Below are 19,098 nucleotides of genomic sequence, written 5' to 3'. Positions count from 1 at the left end.
AATCGTGATTAAAATTCGATTAATTGAGCAGCCCTAGTTAGCAGCATGCTTATGTGGTGCAAAAATATACCAAAAATCTTAGAAGCAGTTCGTGGATTTGGGATCAGTGAAGCAAAGCAACAATCAGACAATTGAAACTGTATTCGCTAATAAGTTGCTGTAGTTTCAGTCCTTTTAAAATAACAGTAAGAAGCCCATTAATTTCAACTCAGGGCCCATTAAGAAGGCATGTTGTTTGGACAAGAAACGTATTGTGAGAAGTTAAATTCTTGTGTGACATTCAAGATCAAATTGATCACACTCTTGTAAACAGTGACACATCTGAGTTTGTTTTATTATAAAAACTCGTGGAACGTTTCATATTCATATTAATTCACCTATTTTGCATTAATCAGAAGTATAGATATTTATAGTAACACCATTTATAAGAATGCCAAGGTAACTGCAAAGAGCCACACAGATATTTCCTGATAGAGACTCACTGATATAGGATTTTTAAGGCTCATACCAGTGTTTGGTGATTTAAATATCTGATATGCCAATTGATATTTATTCGTTGAGAGATACAAAGCATAAATAGATTTCCCTAACACCTGTTGTGTGTAGTTATTGATGGGTCCCTACTAAGATAATATGACATTTTTTCCGTCACAAGTTGTGGATTATTCGTTCACTCTTGACTCTGCTCTAATCCACTGGCTATTGTGTTTGTGATGTCCCCAGATACATGCTGCCATAAGTGAAGTTAAGAGTGGTGGGCAAAGTTTGCTGCATTATTACCCATAACATGGTTGAAGAGTATTTCTCCTGAATCTTCTTTACTTTTTACATGTATCGCCTGTTATAAATGTTGAAATGAATGTATCGGCAAATAGCCAATATCAGCTGGTATTGGCATGGCTGATATATCGGTTGGGTTCTATTTTTGAATATACCGTATTGTTAGCAATTATAATTTCTCATGTGATGACATAAGTTATGTTATTACAACTCATTCATTATTTGTTGAAACAAAAGGAGTCCATGTGCAACTGTGTAGTGTGTGGTTAACTATAGCTTGTTGGCTATAGTTTACATAATGTGAAAATAGTGCTGATTATTGTGCTATTGTTTGGTCATATTCAGTTGTTTTGTATATAAATCTATTGATGTGTGCTGCCATGACCCTAATAATATACCACAACCCCTTCCTAATAGTAGAATAAAATGCAGGCATACAATAAAAAAAAATATTTGGCTTGTAGTCTAGAATAGAAACCATAAAATCAGCTGGTGCTGAGTGGTTTATGTGTCATATATTGACACTCTGGTTATAGCTGTGTTCCTGAAAAGCCTATGGGTTGTGTAATCCTAAAGATTATCATAGCATTATTTCCACATAAATTTTTTAGAAACTTTGGAGCCACTTTTAGCCATGACTAATGTTGAAGTCAGTCCACCAACTGCCAAAAACAATAGGTCATACTCCAACAGGGAGACATGGAAAACCAGTGCCACATTTTCCCCTGGCTCTAATTTCAAACTTAGGATGACTTTAAATACCCCACCAAAAAAGCAGGATTTTGGAACTTGAAAAGAGCAGTTAAGCCAGTGGAAGAAGCCAACAATTCATCTACCATATGGTGATGGCTTGCCTCATCTTTGACAGCAACGTGATTTGTGTGTCCAGTTTAGCGCAGGAATTGTGCCGTATAGAAGACCATGCTGATAAAATATAAATTAAAAATGTAAAGCTTTATCCCACGGGACATAAAAAATGGAGAAGAGTGTTTTCAATATCACGAAGAGAATTACTGAGCTTATGTTAGTTTCTTTAGTGGATAATGACAGAAGCAGCCTGGAATGATCTCTGACAAGATATTGTACTGACTAATGATTGCATCCCCCAGTAGACCAAGTTTTTGTTACAGATTCAGCTTGTAAAACAAACCCATCTGGTTTGCATAACAGCTTGAGATTAAGCTGATATTGGGCTTTGTTACTGTGTTTATTTGTTTTAGCAACAAGGCCTTATCCTGACCCCAAGGCCAAACTGGCTCAACAGTCAGCAGACAACTTGGCAGCATCACCCTCAGTGCTCTCTCTTTTCCTTTTTGGCCTCTTTGTCTGTATTAATTAAGAGAGCCCACTCAATGCAGAGGTCTGAGAAATGGGATGCAGACTGGCTGTAAGACAGGCGACTGAGGGGTCTTGAAAAAAGAACAAGTTAAGGGGAAGGAGGGATCTAAGAGTTCAAACAGTGTGGGAAACATCTCCCATCTCAAAAAAACAGGAAGTTAAGTGGAATGTGACAGAAACCTCAAACATGGGAAAGACAGCAAAGAAACCTTCTGAGAACACCCAAACCACCAGAATGCCCCTAAAAACGTTGCCTCCGAGGCAACTGAAGTTTACGCTTGCACTTGTTTTTCACTCTGCCGTTTTGTGGTTGTTTTTGCCATCCCGAGCCAGATGCTTTTGTTCATTCAGCGAGGCCTCGTAAAGATGTCATTGTTTTACAACGGTACAATGTTTCATTGTGATACTTTGCCAAGAAGATGGGACCGTAGCGCTGCGCTCTGCCACGAGCTGCGCGCTGCCACGAGCTAGAAATGTCAGTGAATGCATCAGTGTGAAGCGCATTTCCCCGACACACACGGCATGTCTATTTGCGCTCTCAGCAAACCGATAGGATCTGACTTTGACAGCCAAATTGGGCACTAACTGGAAAATAAATGTAGAAGCAGTCATAAGACATTATTAGGGTTGGAGCTGGAAGCCAGACGCAGGGATGAGGCTACCTTTAGTATCCTGACTCTATTAGCACATTTATGATTAAACCATGCTGACCATTTCAGCAGACACATTTATGATCTGTAAAAAGTGCATAACCCAAAGATTCCTCTTCAAGGTACTGCATGTAGAGACAAACCAGGCATGAAAGCCAGCCTCACATCCACTAGTTTTTGTAGCTTTGCGTAAGCATACAGTCACAGTGGCTGTGTGTGTGCCATGAGCTCACTCTCATTAAGAGTTTAACAGCATCTGTTAGCGGGGATTGTAACAAGGTTTGTTTGCGGGTAATGGGCCAGCCATGAAATTTCCTCGGGTTCTTCTCAAGGGTAAAGCTCAGGCAGGGAGCCACACCCGGTGCCAAGATAAGACAGGCAGAGGGAAATGAAAACATACTGCTTTAAGCAGTGAAGAAAAGGATATTACACGTTTTACTCCTGCTCAAATTGCATGAAAACAACATAGAGCTTAAGGTTAGCAGAGGACAGAGTGGTAGGTGGAGTGTGATGCAATGCTGGATTGTAGCATGTCGGTCTGCTTGTCTTGCACAAGTCAAACCACCTGAGGTCAGTATGAGACTTGTTATCACAGCCCTAAGATGGATAAATTAGCACAGCATATTAAAGGGCAAATAAGTGGAGTGTTAAAGTAATGACAGAGGCGAAACAAAAGAGATAGCCATTAAATGGCCACAATGTGTAAATCAGCTATTTTAATTGGCTGAAGTGGAAGGTTGCTGGGGAACATAGAGGGACAAAGAACAAAGGAACAATTAGATATATTTTGTACTTTAAATCATGCTTAAAAGTTATAAGCCTTTAAAACAAAGTCACCGACTCTGTGAATAGTTCTGATCTTACTGTATAGTACTGACTTTTTGCTTTTCCGGTCACATTTCTAATTACGTTTCACATATATATTTCATGTTTCTGTTCTCTTCCTGATCATCTGGTCAGAGATCACAGATGACACTGGAGAAAAAAGTTTCCTTAGAGAAGTGGAACAAATTGATTTCGGCACATTTAATGCTGGTCTTAATAGTTTTGTGAGTTTGACTGTTCTCCACTGATCTGTCTCAGCGTGGGCATGCTCGCTTGGACTCGATGGTGCTGCTGCTGATGAAGTTGGACCAGCTAGATCAGGAAATTGAGAATGCCCTCAGTGCTACTTCCTCCATGGACAGCACAGCCACCTTCCATCGACGGCATCACCCGGTACCCGCACAACTGAGTTATCTAGCTGGATGTGACAGCAGTTTTTTCTATATTTGAAACTGTGCAGCAGTTCGGCGTTCTCAGTGAACTATATTGTTTGTTTTTTTACTTGTGCAGGAGTTTGATTTAGGATCCTCTTCAGCAACGTCACAACCACCCACGCATCCACATGCTGCTGTTGTTGCTGCTGCTGCTGCTTTGTCTTCAGGATCTCCACAAGCCCTTGGAGCAAAGCCTAAGAGTGGGGTAAGTCAGCACCCGAATGTATATAGAAATCAAAACAATGTTCCAGATTCCAACTGACTGATCACATTTTCTGGCAAAATGTCACTGACATGACTAAAACACGTGGGCAGTTAAAATATGAAAATATTTTTTAAAAAGGACTAAAAAGCCAGAAAATAGAATAGACAAAAACAGCAAAAAATAAACTGACATTAACATTTAAACTTAAAAAGCAGTGACAATAAAACACCTAATTTTTCAAGGTGAAAGATCAAATAAATGTTAATGAAATATAAAGAATATCCTGCATATAAAAAGGTACATTTCTAACATAAAATAGTTTTTTTCTTTCACAGTATGCCCAAAAAAAAAAAAACTGTAACAGGAAATAGTCTTCGCGTTTAGCTTAAGTGTTCGAACTAATCACTTTACAATGTGAGTCACCCGTTCACATGCCAGTTGTAATGGAGCTGCCACAGAAGGCGCCCGCCTGATCTCGATCAGCTTACAGTCTGGTGATCTGCTCGATGATACTTGGGCAATAAGTCGATAACCTGCTTGTGCCTCTATAGCCACAACAGCACACTACAAATCAGGCACTACTCTTAACTTCCGAAACACTGGCTAAACTGGGCCCCTGATGCCAGATTTTAGTCCTGAGGCCTATTTCGCAAGACATGAGCTGACACAGGTGTTTCATTGTAAAATGTCAAGGACACAAATATGCCTATCATATGACTAAAGTGGTATAGTGGTTAAGTTACTCAGTGGTGCTAGAATAGATGAGACAGCTACTAAGAATCCCAATCTCAGGCATGTAATTCAAGACATAAAGACCTGATGCAGTTAACATCCTCTGCAGGTGTGAAACAGAATGGCATGGTGGAGAAATACCCAATGCAAGTATTTGGCAAAGAGGAAGGGTCTTGGGTTATCTTTTTGCTTGGGTGTGAAGACTTTTTTTTTGCTTCCACTGAGATGTATGATGAGATAATGGTCTGATAGTGGGCAGGAAGCTTTGGAAAGAGAGGAGGGGAGGACACACAGTAAATGTCCCCGGGCATATTTGAACCTGGACCTCTGGAATAGCCTAACAGTATATTGGTCACCTGCTTCATCCGGTGAACACCCGTGAAGGCTCTAGGTTTTAACATTTAGCAAAAAAAAAGTAAAGGTTGCCAAACTGAGTGCACTTACTGTCTTTCCAATCAAGTGGCTGGAGATTGGTTGCAACTCTATAGATAAAACATGGTAAATGGCCTGTATTTGTATAGTGCTTTACTAGTCCCTAAGGACCCCAAAGCGCTTTACACAACCAGTCATCCACCCATTCACACACACATTCACACACATAACAGTGTTGCAACCTGATCTTTGAGAATCACTGAGTTGGACACTCAGTTAGGCTCCCAGTTCACACACGCACACCAAGTGTACAACTTTTTCCTCTTACTCTATACATGCCATTTAATATTTATAGGCCGTGCAACAAAACCTTAGTTTGCATTAGTCTGGGTAAGACTTGCACAGAAACTAGACCTGTGTCACAATCTGTCTCCATTCAGAGGTCCACTTCTATCATATCATACTAGAAAAATACATTCAATATTTTTTGATGAACAGCAGCAAAAAAAGAGACATGTTTTCCTATTCTGGGGCTTTCACTGGTTTTCCTTTACTTTACTGCCACCAGAATGATGTAACTATGACCTCCACTCCAAATTGGTCCATAATCTTACTGAGTAAACAGATTTAGGTCCCCACAACACTAGTAATATCTGGACCACACAGACACACATACTCCAATTGTAGGAATGTCCCTCAGCTCTCAGGGCTTAGCAAAGCAGACGTTAAAACTCTCTAATTGGCTGGTTCCAAAGATCTAGATCCCTTCACCCCATCAAAAGGGTCAGAAGGGGGGGTCTGGGAGGTGAAAAGCCAGGGCAAGAGGGAGCAGTGGGGGACACGCTTCGAGTGAGACGTGTGTCTAAAACCCTTGCATGCTCACTTAATGATTTTGTCAGCCTTGCATAGCCATTGCCTACATTCAAGCAAGCCTTTCTATGTCAAAACTGGTTAAAATGACATAGAGTATAACTTTGTAATCTTACAGAAGTGTCTGAGTTACTTTAAAATATATATATATATTAATTTCACGATTTATCTGTTGCAATGCCACAGTTGACATTGCTGTGTGCTGTTTATCTTCCCTGCCGTCAAAAAACATAAGAACAGTTCTTGGTTCATTTAAAGGGTACATATCAACATCCTCAGTGATGTGTGATTTATTATGTCTGTAGCCAGCAGTTTCCACAACCTCCATTCCTACAGTAACCCAAGGTAACTCACTAGGCTTGGGTAAACACAGCTTTCACTGTGCCTAATAGAAGGCCTTTTACAGTGGTGGCCCTGTGGAGTGATTGATTGAGGCCAAAGAGATGAAGACTTGGTGAAGGGGATCTCAGTAGTTCATAGTTGCAGGGGTCCTTTCAGACATAAAATGTTGTGACACCCACTTAATCTTTTTACCTACACAATACAAATCCACTGGCCTTTCCTAAAAGAAAACAGGAAAGGCAATCTGGCAACCTATTGGCTATTTCTGGTGGGTTCAGCCTCTGGAGAGGACAGGGGTTCTGATATAGCCAGCAGATATCTGTGCCAAGACTGTTTGATTATTTTTATTTATTTTAAATGCTTCAGTTCAGCTTAGACTCATTTTTTTAACACTGACAGGTTGTTGGTATTTGTCAGGTCTGTAGACTTTATCAAAGATGAACAAAGCTTCTGGGTGGAAAAATGAAGCCAGTGAAGAAGGGTTAAACCTGCATTCTATCTCAGGGCCACCAGATGGTGATGGCTGTGGCTGCAAAAAGACTTCAAGTATTAAAGAAGTGTATAGATAAACAGATTTCTGATTTGACCTTTGGGAACACTTTCCTGTTGGGTTTATGGCCTTAGACACATTTTGAGTCATAGTAGATAAAAAATAAAGCCTGTTTTGTAAATCTTGGTTACGATATTTTTTAAAACGAAGGATTATAAGTGCTTACTCTTTGGCTAACAACTTTGGCTAACATTTTATTTTTATTTTATTTAGTAAAAACTGGTTTTAACTGTGGGGCAGCATGGAGGCACGGTAGTTAGCAATGTCACCTCACTGCAAGTTTGAATCCACCACCTGGCCAGGGCCTCTCTGTGTGGAGTTTGCATGTTCTCCTCATGTTTTCGTGGGTTCTCTCTGAGTACTTTGGCTTCCTCCCACAGTCCAAAGACATGAAGTTAATATGGGTAGGTAAATTTATGATTCTAAATTGCCCATAGATGTGAATGGTTGCCTGTCTCTCTGTGTTAGACTTGCAATATTCTGGCGACCCGTCCAGGGTGGGCCCATTGTAGCTAGCATAGTGCTCCAGCCTCTCGATGCCCCTAATAAGGATAAGTGGAAGAGAATGAATGGATGGATGGATGGATGGATAGTTTTAATTGTTATTTTATCTTTAGTTACGTATAATAACTTTGGTTAACTGGTAGTTTTGAGATTGCACTTGAGATGTTACTTTTCCACTCCTTACCAGGACATGCAACCAGTGTTTGCTCTAATATAAATTCAGACTGCAAAACAACCTTCTACTATCAACAGTCTTGTCACTTACCTGTAGACATGAACACACATGCAACTCTAAATAGAGATTACAGGAAAGGCAGTACGAGGCAACTGTCTAAGATTTATTTTTCTTTTGTGTGGGTGTAATCTCAGGTTATAATAGGAAATAGCTTAATCCTAATTCCTAGTATTAACTTTTATTCTGTACTAATAACAGCTTTTATAGATTGTACATGTGTTGACTGAATTGCCAGAAGTACAAATGCATCATCACAAAAGGCATCTAAATCGTAATCAGGTTTAATTACCACCCCTCTGACACACTGTCGCCAATATCTAAGCATTACAATAGAATAATAGGATTTATTGAAAAGCCTCTGAATTATATACAGTTAGGAGGTACCTGTACTTTAGTTGCCCAATACACAGTAAATTGACATATCCAAACAATCAGGTCATACCCATAAAACAAGCCTTGTATTGTCTCACTACAAAAATGTTGAAACAACCAAAATCTCAGATAGGCCTGCTGTAAAATTAAAAGGGAAAAAAATAACCCTATTAGGAAATCTCTCGCCCTTTTCTGCATCGCTTTTTCACCAACATTTGTACATGTTGCCGTGAGCATCTCTTGACATCAGTCAGGAAGGTATTTGCAAGTTTACACAGGACAGAGCAAACAACATATCTCTTTAGCAAACCGGGGGGTGAGCGCAGCCTGACTGAAGGTAAAACGCTACCATGCACGCTTTTGTAATTTACGAGAGAGAGGAGCCAAGCTGAAGCAATTAGAGCACAGTCTGGACCATCTGAGAAAGTAAAATATGGGCATAGTATGATTTGAAATAACTGTCTAACTGCAGTTCTAATTCTTTCTGAATTCTCTGTGATTCCCACATGTACATCAAAGCATCAGGAAAGCTGTGGTGAAAAAGAGTGACACTCTCATCGCTGACATGCATGCGTTTCTGCGTGTGTATGTTTGTGCAGGATGTGCTAAAAGTAAAGTGTTTATCATTTTTGCATTAACATTCCTTCCATTTCTTCAGCTGGATTATGCAAGATGTGTCTGGTGTTTGTGCTGACACTATCCCCATGACACCTCCATAAACACAGTGCAACACTCGGGTGTAAACACACCGCATCTACTGAAGCACTGTCTCATGCTGTCCCGACCTTTACGTAACCACGCTAAAGGTGATATGGGGTTGTAACTGTTTGTGATGAGTGGACATTCACTTGGCATGCGCAGTATCATTCCTTTGCTGCTGTGGATAAGGTATTGGGTTCATGCGAATGCATTCTTGGCTCCTTGCAAGTTTAGACGGTGGGTATTGTTAGCCTCCAGCAGGTGGCTGTTATTCTTGCATAGAATGTGAGCCGAACACTTAGCGGATGTTGTGCTGCAGCAGGTGTTTGTTCTTATGCTGGAACTGCTATTCTTTACTCTGAGTGTTTTTGTTGGCAGGTTTATATTACTTGCTTAGTGTGGCAGGTGTCTTGAACTGTTGGTTAGCTTGCATTATTGTGTTGCAACAGGTGGGTTTTATTTGGTTTATAGACTAGTGGGTACACTGATTCAAATGTATATTGTATTCATGGCTGTAAATAATGATTATTTTTGTTTTTTGGTTTGATGATTATGCACTGATTACATTACAAGTTGGTTTCATCAACTGTTTTCTAAAAGTCACAAGAGCATTCATTTTACATTATAAAGGACTAGAACAGTAAAAAGTATAAAATTATTCATGCTTGACCATCTTAAACCAGTAAACAGGTGTAATAATTTTCAACTAATACAATCCTAGTATAAAAATGAGTATTTATTTGTCCAAAATTAGAGTAGATAAGCACTCTGTAGTGACATTACTGCACCATCCGCAGTGCAAGAAGTATTTGTTATGAGACTATTTTTAGGGCTCTGCCGCTGCAAAGGATGTGCCAAGTCACAGAGGCAGGCGGAGCCTGCTGACCCTTATCCACCTGCCTTTTAATTTTTTAGTCGGAAACAACATATCAGTCACCTTGGGCAGCGACAGTTCCCATGAGTAAGGCATGTAACACAGAAGCTGCTGAACAAATCGCATAACTGCCCATTAAATTTAGCACAGGGGTGTTTCCCATGTCATGCACACGATGACAGGGAAGGTGCTGGCGGGCACCACCTCTCATCCGTCTTCGGTGAACATTCCATGGAGCGGTGACCTTTGACCGTATGTTTGGATCTGTATTCTATCTCCATAGCAACAGTATTCAATTTTACCTCTGGTTTCACTGCCAGTGAATTTAGAAAGTAAAAGTTTCCATATCTGGGTTCATGGGATTGTTTTGCTTTTTTCTGGGAGGGATGATTGATTGAGAGATATTTCTATTTCAGAATGACGGAAAGACTCTACTCCCTGTCAGTAGGTTATGTATGAACATGGCTCTTTATCTGTCTGGTGGACAATAGAAGTGCTGTGGTTTGCGTGCTAAGGTCACTGGCAGATCTCTGCTCTGTCCTTCCTCCATGTTCCGGTTTGGCAGCCTCGCAGTCCCCAAACATCCTACATCCAGACCACACCTTCTCCGCGTCCCAGGCAGATAAAAGTCTGAGTATTTTGCTACTTTCACTGCCTTTTATTTATCTTTACATTTACTCCCACTCTCTCCCACTCCTGTCTGTGGTCAATAGTCGACACAATGGGCAACAGGCGTAATTATGTTTGCCTACATTCCACCCACGTATTGGCTTAAAGGCTGTAGTAGGCCATAATGAGTCAGGGAGCTATGAAACCAGTCACCATTCAGTCTGTCAAGGGCTGCCAGCAGTGGCTCTGGCCATGGCCATGCTAGCAGCTTTGTGTAGTGTCATTGTCCTCAAGGTCACTTCTCTGCTGAGCACAGCTGTAACAAGGAGACAAACAGGGACCTGCTGTGGTTTCCAAAAAGAGGGTAAGAAAAAAGAAAAGGCTTATGTTTGGAACAGGATGTGGAAAATGAATTTCTCCTCATGCCCCATAAGGAAATTCCTGTTGAATCAAGGCTAAAGGCAGTGCATAAAGTACTCCAAGGGAATTGATTCAGTGCCTAATAAATGTATTAGACTACCTGTCACAAAAACAAGAAAGCAACTGTCGAAAACATATTTAAAACTCATAAAAATGTATCATTATTTATCATTTATCAATCTGAACTCGTTTATATCCAAATTTGAGCCAGCACCTTGGACTCAGTAAGAAATGAATTGTGCATAACATTCAACCACTAAAATTCTATTTTTAAGTAAACAACTGTAATTTGGCATTGTAATAAAAATATATTAACTGTGTGTAACTATTTTTTTCTGCTCTTTTGTAAAACGGGGCAGCATGGTGGCACGGCGATTAGCACTGTTGCCTCACAGCAAGAAGGTCCTGGCAAGATGCCTTTCAGTGAGGAGTCTGCATGTTCTCCCCATGTTTGCGTGGGTTCTCTCTGGGTAAACACTCTGGCTTCCTCCTACAGTCCAAAGACATGGAATTACGGGGGTTAGGTTAGTTGGTAATTCTAAATTATCCATAGGTGTGAATGTGAGTGTGAATGGTTGTCTGTCTCTATGTGTTAGTCCTGAAAGAGACTGGCCTCCTGTCCAGGGTGGACCCTGCCTCTTGCCCTATGGTAGCTGGTCCAGCCCCGCCCCCCAATTCAACAGCAATGATTGATATTTTAGCATTAAAAATATAATTTTGATTAAAGAGATTATACAAACTAAAGGATTAATTCTTACAGAAACGTAAGTGCTTTCTATCCAATGTTCACTATCCATCACAAATCAACTTGGGGTTAGGATCTTACCCAAGGACATTTTGCAGACTGGAGTAGCCAGGCATCAAACCACCAACCTTACGATTAGTAGATGACCTGCTCTATCTCCTGAGCTGCAGCCACCCCATAATATCATATTAATATAATCACAAGTGAAACTCTAATAGAAAGCACAACACATGGTGTATTTTAGAGATATTGGTATTGTCCACATACATGAGCCTGACGTATTTGATGTGTTTAACTCTTTAACAGAAGGAGTGCTCTGTTTCAGCAGTGTCATGAATGTCAAATATCACATGATTCTTAGTGTTTACACACTCAGCTCAACGGCAACTCTCTGTTTTTATAATAACATGTCGTGGCACCGCCCCCAAATCACACCAGCCCAATCATCAATGCGATTTACTGCCTCCATATGGATATCGCTGCTTTTTTTTTTTTTTTTACTTAAATGAATCATACTTTTTCATCCATAATTACATTTAAAAAATCGCTTCACTATTGGTATCGTGGAACGCACTGAGTCAGTGAATTGAAGCGTGAATCGATTTCATAGAGGACACTGCAGAACGTGTAGCAAATATTTGCAAGATGATGGTACTTGTTGACACTAAATCATGAGGATGACTGTAAAATGCAGGCATCTGGAAATACCCCTACAGATACACAGATAATGAAGTGCAGTAAATCACAGAACAAATAAACAGCGTCTCAGGAACACAGACGCACACATGAACCCACTGTAAAACCAGGTGCAATTCAAGATACACTCACTGGGGCGTGCGGTTTGAGGTTTTAATTGGGACGTTTAAGTCAAGCGTGTGTTTGCATTTTTTTGTTTTCCATCCGTATTTGCCTTGAAGTTAGATTACCTCAGTCAAGAGATACTTGAACCTCTTGCTCAATTCTTCAGCTTTCCTTAATATCTTAAGGAAGGAATGCAGCCCACTGGTGTTTTGTGTTTATAGCTAGATGTGCTTGTGGCATTTGAAGTTGTACAGGTGAGGGGTTTACAGTTAGGTCATGCAAGAGAAGAGACTTGAGTGACCTTCTTTGACTGGATGTAGTGCCCTGAAAAGCGAATGGTTAAACCTAAAGTAGATGTTACAAAACCGTGACCCCCGCGATCGAGTAGCTGTTTTTGCCACAGCACAGGGCCACCATAATCTTGTGCAGAGGATATTCTAATCCCCCTTGTTAACCTACTCTCAGCTTTGTCCTTAAAAATGTCAGCACCTAATCCTGTGGGCAGCATTGTTGTTGCAGTTGGGATCTTAGCTTATCCCTATTAACTCTGGTCCATAACCCACAAATGTGACCTGGTGAGAAGAAGCAGGTGACACATTTAGTGCCTTAATGAGCGTAGTGACACTGTAGAGATGTAAAACTAAAATTATAAAACTAGTTTGTGTGGCTTAATCAGTGGTTTCCGAACTTTTTATCCCACTTTTTTCACATTGCCCTTTGTGGAGCTACTTTAGAGTACAATCCAAAAAGCAATAACTAGGCTTACAGAGTGATTAATTAGTTTTAGATATGATTGTGCGTATGCCTCGATCTGGTGCCAACCATTCTGTTTTGAAAGAACCAAAAAATGGAGGGAAAAGAGCTGCATCAGTATATGCTCTGCATGTTCAAACATATGCCTAAGGTGTGGTTATTTGTTCTACTTGTCAAAACATATACATTAGACTGCCTGCTTTCATAGCACCTTATCGGTTTCTTTATTCGTAAAAATTAAAACTTTTAAAATCATATTTCTCACTTTGCACATTTTCAGCTCAGATTCTTTTTGGCACCTGCTTGCTCTGGTTCTGCTGCTCTCATTAGGCTTGGTCATACAACAAGCATGAAAAGGATTATTGTCCCTTAAGATGCATAAAGTGGTTTCCTTAATGCTTTACTCATATGAGGTAAAGCAATGGCATTATTCAAAGAGAGAAAAATAAAACATTTTCCTTTTGGGAGAAAAACGGTCCTGGTCGGACAAGTGAAGAGTTATTGTCTTGTCTGGTGATGGAATCCAAGGGCCACTGAACAGTTCACAGTTTACGCTCCACCACTAAACCCTTCCACAACAGCGCCTGAAACCAGAAGTCCGTTGCTTTGGCTTACGTGTGTAAACAGAGTCAGATGTATGGGGCTGTCTGCGTTTGTGCACATCTCACCCTCTCTTACTCCCTTTCAGTGGACATCAGCACGTACAGAACATAACTCATGACTCAAGGTTGGGCGAGGGAACAAAGTCTCAGCTGGCAGTCTCGTGCATGTGTGTGAATGTGAGTAAGTGCACAGGTTGTACGGTGAAATCATTAACCTCGTCACACAGCTAAAGACTGAAAGTGCACCCATTCGTGCTGTAGGTTTTACTTGAGCTTTTTACTGCATTAAAAGATCACAGTAAACGTCACAGAGACATTTTCAAGCATCACCTCGTTTTGCGAGGTCACTGTTAAATCCAACATCTGGACGCTACTATACTTTTTCTACAAGAAATGTTCCAGTGGATCATTAAACCAAGTCATCGCATCACTTCCTGTTGACACATTCTAAGTGTGACATATGGAGACTATTAAAATGAGGGAAGGGGATGCAGGGGAGAAAGGAGAAAATGTGTGGGGTGGATAACTGTGTGTGTGGGAGGGGGGCTTTTCTGGAAAGGAGAAGGTTAAATGAAATTGTTTCCCACGTTTCCCTGCACACATGGAGTCTTGGGCTCTGAATAAATTCCTTTGTAAATGCAGGGCAAAAAGAGCACATGAATGCCAGTCAAAATACAGTGAGTTCCAGATAACATCTCCAATGTTCCTAGGAAAGCACGCACACACAGTCAGATGCATTTCTCTTTCCTCTGTCAGACACACACCTTAAGCATCTAGTGCTGGAGACTCAAGCTTACCTGGGCATAAGCCATCTGCACCGATTTAGCCATTCGCGTTAAGTGGCTGAGAAAAAAGTTTGGGTTTGCCTGAGCCCCCTAATCCTTGGCCAGCACAAACCATGGGTGGTCACACACACTCGCACATCCACACAAACACACACACACACACTCATACACACACTGCAGCTGCAGTGCTGGAGGGGGGTGGGGATGAGAGGTTGGCGGTGGGGTTGGAACAGGCCTGGTGGACTGCTTGGGTTTGTTGTGCAAGAGCCACATGCCAGTGGCTTGCTTAACAACTCTGACTACCTCACTCACACAGAAAGGCATGCCACACACAATGAGGGGCCATTACTAAGAGACAAAATAATATTTGTTACTAGGACTGAGTATTGAAAGTCTTTACTTATTTGTCTATAAGCTGTCATGTTTCCATAGTACAAGATAAATTAACCTTTCAGTTACTGAACCCAGGCTTTGAACGTCTCTTCAGCAGGCAGCAGACCATCTGTGAGGAAGCATCGGCCATGCTTCAAAGCCTCTTTAAAGATAGCATTCATTTTTCTCAAGTGGTCAGTCTGTTACACAAGTAACACATTATTTGACTCATCTAGCCATTTTTTTTCCTTGAAAATAGGTTGACAGGTTGGTGTCTGATGCTGATTAACACACCTATTACTGGTTGTTCGTTCGTATGTCCTTAGCATCTTACCTTTCATACCTCTTCCCATTCACTTGTCTAGTTGTACATTTTCTCACATTGGCTGTTGTGGATGTCCCAGTGTAACTGCAGTTGTTATCATCTAAATTCTAACTCTTAAATATCAGACAAGCTATATATTATTGAGAACGCTCCAATGAGTCTGCGAGCATTCCAGGAGGGTTAAGAGTGGTTTTGTAATCCCCTCTCATTACCAGAAAATCTGGGCAAGTACGGACCGACGTCCCAAACCAGATGAATGTCAGAAGCAGGGCTGATGTCACAATACCAGAAATGTAGTAGTTGGTAACAGCACCAAACCCATGTACTTTAACGTAAACTCCTGTATTAAAAAGTAATTTTTTATCACCAGCATTGTTGTAGCAGACCATTTATTTAACACTTATTTACATTGAAGGTTTGTAATTAACATATTCATATAACATGTGAATGTTCAAATTCAAATTTTATTTATCACACACACAACCATGCAAAGTATGACATGAGGTAAAATGCTTGTAGCTGTGCAGTGCCCTGTTTCAAGTGAGAGAGGGTCGCCTCGGGAATGGCGTCTGGTGTTAAAAATCTGCCAAATCAAACCTGCGGGATTCATCCGTTGTAGCGACCCCTGGTGAATAGGACCTCCCATATTTCCATTATACAAGGATGGTCCAGCAGAGGTAACATGCATGTAACTCTGCTCCAGCTCGCAAAGCTCTGTTGTCAGATGGAGAGAGTGTACAAAGTAAGTGCTACAACCGGCCTTGGGCCATGCTTGCTTGTGCTGTTGTTGGTCAGTCAGTTGCAGAAATGACTGACCAACAACTCCACACTGGGGAACTTCACTTGTTACACCAGCACAAAGGACAGGAAGAAAGAGTGAAGGGTGAAGTTCTAACATTACAAAAAGCTGAGGTGAAAACAAGTGTTAAAAGCAATGAAAAGTGTCCACTGCATCTTTCTCTGCTCTCATGCTATATTTGTTTAATCTTTGGAGTTTTTTACTCAGTTCTCCTGTTCCCAGTGAACTCCACTATTGCTTCCTCCTACTACAAGAACAAATTCTGTTGTGTTTTCATCATGTTTCCAGAATTTTGATATCAAAGGGTGTCACAAGCATCTGTTCTGGGGACATATACTACAAATAGTTAGATAAATATTTTAAAAATATATACCTGCTTGCCAGGAGCACTTAACAAACATTAGAATAACTGAACAGCTTTTAGAGTAAGGCAGTAATATTAAGTGTCAAAGTTCTCCATACTATTCCAATCAAAATATCCAAAATGTTTAGTAAAGTAAATACATACATAAATACAAAAAAAGTTTCATACCTGGATTTTTGAAATGTATTCACTAAAAGTGATTTGTTGGAGAAAAAAAACCCAAACCAAGACAAAAACAATTTCACCGGCCTGCTGCTTAGAGTAATGACCCTAATTAACAACCCTACAGTGTGTAATCATGCAGGCACGCATGCTTGCAGGCCACTACATACTCATGAGGCAGACGCATACCGTACCCCTTGTGCCCCAACACCAACCACTTCCAGTAAATTAGTGGCAGTAAATGAGGCAGCTGATGCCTGTGTGCTGTGCAGCCTGCAGCTCCCCAGTGGACACTTGACACGGCCTGGGCGACCCCACACTGGGAGAACCTGCACTGTGGCATGCAGAGTGGGGGAGAACAGAAAAGCATTAAGAAAATATGTGAGTGTGGTGCAGTGAAATCACTGGTACTTACGTGTATTCGTTAACATTCTTGTTCTCATAAATATATGAACATATTTCTAAATGTATTCATTATCTGTAATTGCTATCATAAAGTGAAACGCAACAGTACGTGAAAGCTGAGGTTTACACTGTGTGTAAGTGATCTCATGGGTCACTGAAAGGAACCCGTGGTGTCGTGTTTACACAATAAGATGGGTGCACTGGTGAACTGAAATGTCTTGTTAGACCTAAACAGAGAAGCCACACAGACCTCCCATATTTCCATCCTTCAGAGTTGTAGATGAAAATACAAAACATTAGCCATTCAGATTTTTTTTAAAAAGAACCTTTTTGCTACAATATAAAGGAATAACATGTCTTGTACATGTACAAAATCTGAGTTAATGTGGTGCTGTTTAAATATAAAACGCTGTTTGAGGATATATTTTGGCATTTTGGTAGTATTTCAAATAAAATTGTATATTGTGGCGAAACAAGAATAATAAATACTGTTTCTAACCTATATCCAGCTGATGAAAAGGCAAAAATGGAGCAGGTGGCTTGTGTTATCTTAGCTGAGTCTCATACCATTCATAATGTTTTCCTGTAACAAAACATTGTGGCTGAAAAAGCAGAGCTAATATTACCCGTGTGCAACAGCTGAAACAGCACTGAGTATAAATGTATGTCTGGCATCACCTCACTGCTGATGTTCTGTTTGTTCCGGATAATTTAATGACAGGAGCCTTCAGCTTCTCCCTGGTGTCTTTTTTAGGCTGTTAATTAGCAATAAATTGTGAAGCTGTTTGTCCACAGAGGAAACTTCACCCGTGTTACGTCTGAAAGTGACCGACAAATGATTTACTGCTGTTTCAGCACACATATGATATGTTACACATGTGCAGACATAAACACGTACACATGCATACTCAACAACCATAAACAAATGCATCGCCAGATAAAAATCTAGTTACGATTTTGTGTGGATTTTAGTTTAAACTATGTGTGAGCAGATAATTCACTCGTTGGATTCTAAAAACTGGATTTAGGACCAAGATAATTCATTTATCCAGCGTGAATCAGCAAACACGTTAGCAAAAACAAACTCGTGCATAAGAGCAGCCATTGTGTTTATACTCGCCAGACCGTGTCATACCTGTGGTTATTCAGTCATAAAATACAGGGGCTGCCTCTGAGACTGGAGGAGCAAATCGCCTGTAGCCATATTTTTTGCTCTGTAATGATTAGTCATGTTTCTTTCTTGAATGTGACCGTACTGCAGCCTGATGCCAATGAAATTAAAAGTGATTAATAATCAAAGTAATGCTCCCTTTATGGCAAAATATATTGTGCTCATACTAACAGAGAAAAAAAGAAACATTTACAAGGCCGGGAGTTTGTATTAATCAGATTTGTAAAGTTTAGTGTTGACATCAAATTTCAGGAAACAGTGGAAATTATTTGGTTACTAGCGTAACGCCGGTTCTCTGTAAGCTTATTGCGGTATCTCGTCATCCAAAAATTACATGTGATAAATGATGATAGAGGCATCGTATTGCATTGTAGTGCATTCCAGCTCAATTTCAAAATTCCTAGTCAGAATTTCCAACTGGAACACCCCCTCAAATCAAATTTCCAACTCGAATAGTTAGAGCAGCCCCACCAACACTGACTTAACAAGACATGATGGCAGTCGTGAACATATGCAGTAGTAAAACAGTAAAGATTTAAAACTGTACAGCCACTATTGTGTATTTCTAACTCGATAAATAAGCCATACGCAGAGCTCTGACTAGGCTCTTTCCATGATCACGCTGGAGATCTTTTACGTGCAAAAAAGCATCATTGCGCTGTATTTCTTGTGATGCATGAATAGTTCTACCTTGCTAGGAAGTAAAACAACTGACTTTGCTACTAAAACTTGCTCAATTCATGAGTGAAATCACTCACAGCTCTGAAACCCGATCTCTGAGGTAAATGAAATGCAGCATTAGTCCAGAATGTTTGAAATGAAATATGTTTACAAGGTAACGTGTTTCCCAACCTTACGGATGGTACAGAAAGGATAAAACACAAGTTACAAGTTGGTCTTTTAGGGAAACACTAAAAATCTTCTTTCTTGAATGGAGTTTTTTCCTTAAGGAAATAGTCACTCTTTAAAGGATCTTCATTATTTTGAGTCCATTATGGCACAT

The 19,098-nt window shown here is 40.4% G+C and overlaps 1 protein-coding gene across 1 annotated transcript in view; it reads left to right on the top strand.

Annotated features, from left to right (window-relative positions):
• The window catches only part of dlc1 (DLC1 Rho GTPase activating protein), an 86,535-nt gene that overhangs the window by 4,505 nt on the left and 62,932 nt on the right, over positions 1 to 19,098 (top strand). Inside the window, exons 3-4 of the mRNA XM_080880613.1 lie at positions 3,852 to 3,986; positions 4,104 to 4,232. Of these exons, the coding sequence (XP_080736739.1) occupies positions 3,852 to 3,986; positions 4,104 to 4,232 (264 nt within the window). The remainder of the gene's footprint in view (positions 1 to 3,851; positions 3,987 to 4,103; positions 4,233 to 19,098) is intronic.

This window comes from Rhamphochromis sp. 'chilingali' (genome assembly GCF_963969265.1).
Source record: "Rhamphochromis sp. 'chilingali' genome assembly, chromosome: 4".
Taxonomy (NCBI): Eukaryota; Metazoa; Chordata; class Actinopteri; order Cichliformes; family Cichlidae; genus Rhamphochromis; species Rhamphochromis sp. 'chilingali'.
Note: the sequence above shows the minus strand (reverse complement) of the source record. Positions and strands in the feature narration are given on the sequence as shown.